The sequence below is a fragment of the Ranitomeya imitator genome, chromosome 5, assembly GCF_032444005.1.
Source record: "Ranitomeya imitator isolate aRanImi1 chromosome 5, aRanImi1.pri, whole genome shotgun sequence".
NCBI lineage: Eukaryota > Metazoa > Chordata > Amphibia > Anura > Dendrobatidae > Ranitomeya > Ranitomeya imitator.
Window position 1 is genome coordinate 386409740 of NC_091286.1, and position 9570 is coordinate 386419309.

At 44.2% G+C, this 9570-nt stretch overlaps 1 protein-coding gene across 1 annotated transcript; it reads left to right on the forward strand.

Annotated features, from left to right (window-relative positions):
- Positions 1 to 2785: 2785 nt before the first annotated feature.
- LOC138637852 (mucin-5AC-like) lies at positions 2786 to 6531 on the forward strand. The gene is made up of 6 exons (XM_069726778.1): positions 2786 to 3609; positions 3676 to 3765; positions 3961 to 4044; positions 4124 to 4334; positions 4415 to 4571; positions 4687 to 6531. Exons 1-6 carry the CDS (start codon positions 3565 to 3567, stop codon positions 5843 to 5845), a joined length of 1746 nt encoding a protein of 581 aa, XP_069582879.1. The 5' UTR covers positions 2786 to 3564; the 3' UTR covers positions 5846 to 6531.
- The last annotated feature ends 3039 nt before the right edge of the window (positions 6532 to 9570 follow it).

The following is a 9570-nucleotide window of genomic DNA, read 5'->3' on the forward strand; positions in this document are numbered from 1 at the left end:
CATGGAAAAAATCCTTGAGTCATTAGAACCGCAAAATGTTGATTTTTTTTTACATATGTGCATGTTTTGCAAGGATATGTGCCACATTTAAAAAAGCCCTTTGTAGGTAACCAATTTGAAGAATTTGCATATTTTTTGGAATGCACAAAATTTGAATAAAGAATGTTACCTAAAGTTGGAGCACATCTAGATACAATACGAACCCCATTTTGAAGAATTGTGTCCATAATGTGATCATCACGTTTTTTTGTGTTTTTTTTTTTTTTTGTATCACATATACCATTTTTTGTATTGCAGTAGGTGTGTCTTTTCAATTATGTCATGTATTCATTTCACCTGTGATGGATGCTTTAATATGTGAAGTTTTCACTTGGATCACTTGCTGTGGACTAGGAACACCTAGTGTTCGAAACGCGTTCAGCTGTATCATGGTCGTCCTTCCGTTCATTGGATATTGCTGATTTTTGACATGCAGTGTTTCCTCTTTTTTAAAATATTTTGGAATAAAAACTTTTGATTTTATATACTTTCCTGAGCTGGATTCCTCTTTCATTCTCACAGTAATGCAGTTGTCCCTGGGCTGCAGTCCTGGACAGGTGTATCTGCTGATTGCAATTCTGACTGGGGTATTTAGGTTTGCAGGACTCATTAGTCCTTTCCAGTTGTCAATGTTTCTTGGGAAGTGTTGGACCTCTCTCTGGCTTCTCCTGCTTAGCTGCCAATTCAGCAAAGATAAGTGTCTGTTTCTTTTTCTATGGCACACAAGCTGTGTGCTTGTTTTTTTATTGTATTCCTGCTCTGAGTGTAGGAGTCTCTGGAGTTGCAGATATACGTTCCACTTCTTTAGTTAGATGGAGGAAATTTTTGTATAATCTGCTGTGGATATTTTTGGAAGGGTTTTAATACTGACCGCACAGTACTCTGTCCTATCCTTTCCTATTTTAGCTAGAGTGGCCTCTTGTGCTAAATCCTGTTTTCTGCCTGTGTGTGTCTTTTCTCTCCTACTCACAGCCAATATTTGTGGGGGGCTGCCTTTCCTTTGGGGTTCTGCTCTGAGGCAAGGTAGAATTCCTATTTCCATCTATAGGGGTATTTAGTCCTCCGGCTGTGTCGAGGTGTCTAGGGTTTGTTAGGTACACCCCATGGCTACTTCTAGTTGCGGTGTTAAGATCAGGATTTGCGGTCAGTATAGTTACCACCTACTCCAGTGAAAGTTTCATGCTGCTCCAAGGTCACCGGATCATAACAATGCTCAGCTCTGGCACATAGGGATGGCCAGTTTTAGTTCTTACTGCCAGGTTTGGAGTTTGAGTTGTTGAATTTTTGTTCGTAGTTGGAGGTTAAGGTTTTAGATTTTTCAGAATTTTATTTGTGTGAAGTAACAGGGTCACTGGTGCGGTATGTGAGGAGAGATATGTGTCACAAAGGTTGTTATCCAGCATGAAACCCATAAGTTTCCCTCCAGCATGTTTTGCGCTGAGAGAAAATCAGTCGTTTCCATGGTCTGAGTTTTGGTGAGTAGGTAAGGGATGGGCGGGATGCCTACTCACCATATTTCCACCTCAAGGATGAGGTTAAATGTCTAGCCACTGTTTTTTTTTCTGTCTGTGTTGTTTGGAGGAAGGAAGCCTCCAGGCTGAAGCTCCAATGAGAGCTGTTGTGCGTGTTTGTCCATCCCAGAAGGCGGGAGCCATACTGGGAAGGACTTTATATGGACTTTTTATTTTCATTATTGCCATGAATGCTGTTTTTTTTTACTATTTTTGGCTTTATGGCTTATAAAGTAATAAACCACTCAGAGACTTATCCTAAAGTGTTCCTGTGTCTACCTCGGGGAGCAGCTAAGTGAGCCGACCTTCCACAGTGAACATCCGCATCCTCTCTTATTTGGTTTCTCCTACCTTTAACACCCCTGGGTCCATTTGTGTTGTTTGGTGTGTATAATTTGCATAGTTGGTATTTTAATTTATCCCTATTCGTGTTCCCTTGTTTGTCTGGTTAGTGTGTTCCTGTGCACTTTAGCTTCCTGCTATTCTGGGTAGGACAGGAGACAGAGTAGATATATAAGAGCATAACAAGTCACAAGCATCTGGCATCTCCACCTAGGAGTAATCTGGGGGATAGGGGTAGACCAGGGTGCCCCTAGTTCTAAGCACCTGGTAAGCACCCAAAGTCCCAACATCTGCGTGACAATATGTGAAATCAGCTTAAGGTAGGCAGGGGTGCATTCGTGCACTATTATTCGTGTACATTTATTCAAAGTACTTTTTCTAAGTACTCGCAGTTATAACATGGCAGAATATAACAAGCATCTCTTTTCTCTTCTTACAGGTAAACTTATCATTCATTCTCTGAACTGAAATACCCTGCATGTCTATTGCTCCAGTCCCTGACAGCAAGCAGCCTGAATGGTATCTGAGTCATTCTATCTTCGGCATTGAATCCTGCATATATCTATATTTGTTAGCCATCTTAGTATGCAATTGTTTTTGTTTATAGATATTTAACTCACTTCTGCTTGTCCTCATGCAGAGAGATCACATAATTGTTTCAAAGCGGTTTATGATCCATGTAGACCTGGACATTTGTTTATCTGTTCACTACATTAATTGTGTCCTGCTGTCTCAACTGAGTTAGATTGATTGCTAACGAGAGGGGAAAAAAAAGTGAGATCTAAGAGCTAACCTTCTATAAATGTAGATATACTTTGGGGATGCATTCGTGCAGGGGTGCATTCATGCACTATTAGGCTGCTTTCACACATCAGGTTTTTTGTTTCAGGCGAATTCCGGCTCTTCCGACAAAAAACGGAATAGAAAACCGGAGAAGACGGATCCGGCATTTCCCCCATTGAATATTATTGGTGCCGGATGGCGCCTGATAGCCCAGCGTTCCTTCCGGTTTGATGCCGGATCCGGCGTCAAGTCGATTCTGGCGTCTGGAAAAAACGTGTACTGTAACGTTTTTTGTCTCCGGCGAAAAAGCCGGAAAGGCCGGATCCGGTCTTTCCGGCTTTTTACAACAATGCATGTCTATGGATGCCGGAAAGCGCCGGATCCGGAAAAAATCGGATCCGGCGGCCGTATCCAGCTTTTTACACTGAGCATGCTCAAAAAACTTTGATCAGCCCCCTGGACTATATATAAAGCAGGGCCATGAGGCCTTCAGCCATTTCCAGCCCAAAAGCAGAAGAGCCAACACCCTGCCAAGACGGAAGGAGCCAGAGAGCCTGCCACAGAGCTGAGAGCCTGCCACAGAGCTGAGAGCCTGCCACAGAGCCGGGAGCCTGCCACAGAGCCGAGAGCCTGCCACAGAGCCGGGAGCTGAGAGCCTGCCACAGAGCCGGGAGCCGAGAGCCTGCCACAGAGCCGGGAGCTGAGAGCCTGCCACAGAGCCGGGAGCCGAGAGCCTGCCACAGAGCTGAGAGCCTGCCACAGAGCCAGGAGCCGAGAGCCTGCCACAGAGCTGAGAGCCTGCCACAGAGCCGAGAGCCTTCCACAGAGCCGGGAGCCGAGAGCCTGCCACAGAGCCGAGAGCCGAGAGACTTCCACAGAGCTGAGAGCCATGTCTCCGGGGAGGCCTCCTCCTCCTCGCCGTCCACGCACAGAGGTTAGTATGAACCAAAGGTGTGTGTGTGTGTGTGTGTATCATCTATTCTTTTATGTTTCATCGTAGGAAGCTGATGAGGCTGAGTCCCCCGGAGAAGAGGTGGTCCCCGAAGATGAGGGAAGGGGTGGAGAAACCCACGGAGAGGGCTCACAATTGGTATGTATCTGTGATGTATTGCGGAAACACACCCTACACTACACACAAAACATAACACTAGATGCTTACAACAAAATACATAGAAACTGATACTTTCAAACCACACACAACACATACAAAACATATATATCACATGGCACACAACACATAGAATGGCTACCAACAACCCCATAATTTTTTATTTTTGTATTCTAGAGTTCTGAATCTGGTGCCCAAGCAATAGGTCCTTCCAGTGGCTCCCGGGGTCGTCGGCGACATTCACGTGGCGGCCGTCGTCATGTAGGTTTTTTGTTATTTTTTGGGTGCAGGTTAGCAATGTTTCAAATTTGGTGTTAATTTTTTCCCCCTTTTCAAACAGGTTTCACAGCGTGCTCCAGATTCGGACGGTGAGGAGGTCGGCCTTGATATTGACCTCCTCATCGATCTTGTCAGAGACAGGGAGCCGTTGTGGAATATGGGTGACCGCCGCCATGCTGATCTCTCAGTGACCCGTCGACTCTGGGAGCAAATCTGCTGTGAACTGATTCCGAGGTGGGAGGACCTAGATGTTCAGGCCCAGATTCAAGAACGTAAGTATCCTCAGTTCAGTTTTGGTGATGCATTCTAAAATGCTGTTTCTAACCAAGTTGTCTTTCTCCTATTTTAACAGGTGAGCGGATTGTGAAAAGGTGGCGGTCGATCAGGGATCGCTTTAAGAAGGAGTTCAATAAAGAGATGCAGGCCCGGAGTGGATCTGGAGGACGCAGGAGCACGTACAAATACGCAAGGGCCCTGTCGTTCCTCAGGTCAACGATGGTCACCCGAAGGTAAATATTACCCACCACATGCACTAATGTTTTACATGTCTAACCTCTTTTGCTCTTTCAGCCAGGGCCATGCAATGACAGTATATTAATTGTTTGTTTCTCTCTTTTTCCACAGTACCGTTGGGAGCACTCTGGAGCCTGCAGCACAATTGAACACTTCTGGGGCGATCCCTCAAGAGGCCGCCACCGAGGGACACTTTGACAGTGAGGAACCCTCTGCACCTTCCCACTCTGCATTTTCCCACTCTGCACCTTCCCACTCTACCGATCCCTCTTTCCCATCCACGAGCACTGGAGCATCCTGGCCGGTTCCATTGCATGTAGCTGCTGGTGAGAACATAGCGTTTCCTGTACCCCACCCTTCTGCTGCAGCCACCTCTAGTACACCTGTAGCATCGGGGCGGTTTCGCCAGAGGGGTCAGATACATAGTTATGCTCCCGAGTTCTTGCACCTGAACGCATCGTTCCAGAACTGTCTGAAAGTTTTGTCCGAGCAAATGGCTGCAGGATTCAATTTCATAAATAAAAGTATGCTCGAGATGCATACACTTCTGGTAACGATGCGTTCAGAGGCAAAACAGTCCCCGAACAACACTTTTTTTCAGTCGGTGCTTGAGCAAATGGAGACGCTATCTACTTCTCAGCAGATGCAAGTAATGGAACCCTGCCAGTCTACTCTAGCGCTAATTGCCTCTAGAGCAGATAGTTCTTCCAACCATCCTCCAACTTGCCCCCCTTCCTCCACTGTCCACCACTACAGCCAGTACCATCCTCCTGACCCGTATCGCCAAACAGACATTGCCCCATCACGCCCAACTCGCCATCATCCACATCGTGCCCCGTCCCACCAGCCACACCACCAGCCCCGTGCCCCTTCCCACCATCCACACTATCAGCATCCCTCCCGTGCCACTTCACACCCATATGATGATCCAGACCCATACAACTTCCCATCTACTTCATCCTCACCTCCTCTCCCTGCCCACTTCCAACAGACTGTATCACCCTCTTCCCAAACATCTTCTACACACATCACTCATTCTGCCACCCAGTCCTCACAAAACATTTCGTACACCCCTCCACCCTACCAAATTTCTAACCCCAATCCCACTTTCTTGTCCACCCGCTCAATAGCTTTCTCCACTCCTTCACCCCTAACCGGTGAACATTCTCCACCACCATCACATTCCTCTCTCCACACTCCCACTGTCGAAGTGTCCCTATCAGACAGTGCCTCCGATAGTATCTCCACCCCGACTTATGAAAACATTTAGTACCCCATTTTTTTGTGTGTTACATTGTTAATAAAAGTTTTTGGTTGAAAAATCTCTTGTATTTATTCATTAGGAACAAATAACACTTTTGTAAAAAAAAAGGTTTATTGGTAACAGTAGAACTTTGGGTATGCACATCTTGATTTAAAAATAAACTCAAACAGGTACCCAACATGGTTAAAAGGTAAACCCAAACAGGTACGCAACATGAGGGTAAAAACCAAACTGGTATACAACATGGGTAAGGTAAAAACAACAGGTACGCAACATGGGTAAAGTTTAAAGTTATTACTAGGTATACACAAAGTGTTTAAACTATATCATCCTGCCAGTGTATTCTTCCTTGGGGTGAAATAAAATATTCTGCAAAGTGATCCCGTATTCTGGACACTGTGGCAGAACTTCTGTATGTATGGATGCTGTAATCCATCAAGGTGGTTTCGGCAGAATGGTCCTCAATGGAAAGCTGTTCCTTGGATATAACATAATTGTGGAGGACAACACACGCTTTCACCACCTCATCCACAGTGTTTGTGTTTAAGTTTATGGATGTCAAGAGAACTCTCCATTTGGCGGTTAGGATCCCAAACGCACACTCCACCATTCTCCTTGCACGTGTGAGTCTGTAGTTGAAAATTTTTTTGGTATTGGTTAAACCACGGCTGGAGTAGGGTTTCAAAAGATGCTCTGAAAGCTGAAAAACTTCATCCCCAACACATACAAATGGCATTGGTGGATCGGAAGTTTGAGGCAGTGGTCTTGGGGGGGGGAAATCGAAAGGTTTTTCCATATAAATGCCGCCCCATAGAAGACAGTTTGAAAACTTGCGAATCATTAGAACGACCATACGCCCCAATGTCCACCGCTACAAATTTGTAATCCGCATCGGCGATGGCCATCAGCACGATGGAAAAGTACTTCTTGTAGTTGAAATACTGAGATCCAGAACCAGCCGGTTTCACGATACGGATGTGTTTCCCGTCCACCGCACCCAAGCAATTGGGAAACTGGCACACTTCCAGGAATCTGTCAGCTACTTCCAACCATGTCTGCATTGTGGGATGTGGAATGTATTCTTCATGCAAACAGTCCCACAGTGCACGGCAAGTGTGCCTCACTATTCCTGATATTGTGGAAATGCCCAGTCTGAATTGAAAATGTAGGGAAGACAGGGATTCACCGGTTGCTAGGAATCTGTGAAGAAAAGGAAGGAAGAAATTACTACAAATTCAAAATATCAAATAAAGAGTCCACAACAAAAGTTGATGCAAAAAGAATGCTTACCGAAGAGTCACCATCAGACGCTCAGCTGGGGTAATGGAGAATCGGCAATAGGTATCACTCCTTCTTATCAGATGTTGAACCCGCTCCACCAATATATCAAAGTTCTCCGCTTTCATCCGAACATAACACTATTGTACAGTTTCACCTGTCTTTCACTAGGGGGACTTGTCAGGGAGTCACAAAAACATTCAACTTTAGGAAGGCAAAGTTTGAACAGCTTAGAGATGCCCTTAATCTGGTAGACTGGGACAATATCCTCAGAAATGAGAATACAGATAATAAATGGGAAATGTTTAAGAACATCCTAAATAGGCAGTGTAAGCGGTTTATACCTTGTGGGAATAAAAGGACTAGAAATAGGAAAAACCCAATGTGGCTAAACAAAGAAATAAGACAGGCAATTAACAGTAAAAAGAAAGCATTTGCACTACTAAAGCAGGATGGCACCATTGAAGCTCTAAAAAACTATAGGGAGAAAAATACTTTATCTAAAAAACTAATTAAAGCTGCCAAAAAGGAAACAGAGAAGCACATTGCTAAGGAGAGTAAAACTAATCCCAAACTGTTCTTCAACTATATCAATAGTAAAAGAATAAAAACTGAAAATGTAGGCCCCTTAAAAAATAGTGAGGAAAGAATGGTTGTAGATGACGAGGAAAAAGCTAATATATTAAACACCTTCTTCTCCACGGTATTCACGGTGGAAAATGAAATGCTAGGTGAAATCCCAAGAAACAATGAAAACCCTATATTAAGGGTCACCAATCTAACCCAAGAAGAGGTGCGAAACCGGCTAAATAAGATTAAAATAGATAAATCTCCGGGTCCGGATGGCATACACCCACGAGTACTAAGAGAACTAAGTAATGTAATAGATAAACCATTATTTCTTATTTTTAGTGACTCTATAGCGACAGGGTCTGTTCCGCAGGACTGGCGCATAGCAAATGTGGTGCCAATATTCAAAAAGGGCTCTAAAAGTGAACCTGGAAATTATAGGCCAGTAAGTCTAACCTCTATTGTTGGTAAAATATTTGAAGGGTTTCTGAGGGATGTTATTCTGGATTATCTCAATGAGAATAACTGTTTAACTCCATATCAGCATGGGTTTATGAGAAATCGCTCCTGTCAAACCAATCTAATCAGTTTTTATGAAGAGGTAAGCTATAGACTGGACCACGGTGAGTCATTGGACGTGGTATATCTCGATTTTTCCAAAGCGTTTGATACCGTGCCGCACAAGAGGTTGGTACACAAAATGAGAATGCTTGGTCTGGGGGAAAATGTGTGTAAATGGGTTAGTAACTGGCTTAGTGATAGAAAGCAGAGGGTGGTTATAAATGGTATAGTCTCTAACTGGGTCGCTGTGACCAGTGGGGTACCGCAGGGGTCAGTATTGGGACCTGTTCTCTTCAACATATTCATTAATGATCTGGTAGAAGGTTTACACAGTAAAATATCGATATTTGCAGATGATACAAAACTATGTAAAGCAGTTAATACAAGAGAAGATAGTATTCTGCTACAGATGGATCTGGATAAGTTGGAAACTTGGGCTGAAAGGTGGCAGATGAGGTTTAACAATGATAAATGTAAGGTTATACACATGGGAAGAGGGAATCAATATCACCATTACACACTGAACGGGAAACCACTGGGTAAATCTGACAGGGAGAAGGACTTGGGGATCCTAGTTAATGATAAACTTACCTGGAGCAGCCAGTGCCAGGCAGCAGCTGCCAAGGCAAACAGGATCATGGGGTGCATTAAAAGAGGTCTGGATACACATGATGAGAGCATTATACTGCCTCTGTACAAATCCCTAGTTAGACCGCACATGGAGTACTGTGTCCAGTTTTGGGCACCGGTGCTCAGGAAGGATATAATGGAACTAGAGAGAGTACAAAGGAGGGCAACAAAATTAATAAAGGGGATGGGAGAACTACAATACCCAGATAGATTAGTGAAATTAGGATTATTTAGTCTAGAAAAAAGACGACTGAGGGGCGATCTAATAACCATGTATAAGTATATAAGGGGACAATACAAATATCTCGCTGAGGATCTGTTTATACCAAGGAAGGTGACGGGCACAAGGGGGCATTCTTTGCGTCTGGAGGAGAGAAGGTTTTTCCACCAACATAGAAGAGGATTCTTTACTGTTAGGGCAGTGAGAATCTGGAATTGCTTGCCTGAGGAGGTGGTGATGGCGAACTCAGTCGAGGGGTTCAAGAGAGGCCTGGATGTCTTCCTGGAGCAGAACAATATTGTATCATACAATTATTAGGTTCTGTAGAAGGACGTAGATCTGGGTATTTACTATGATGGAATATAGGCTGAACTGGATGGACAAATGTCTTTTTTCGGCCTTACTAACTATGTTACTATGTTACTATAACAGAAAAACTTTTCAGGGTCACCTCGAAGCTCCATATACAACG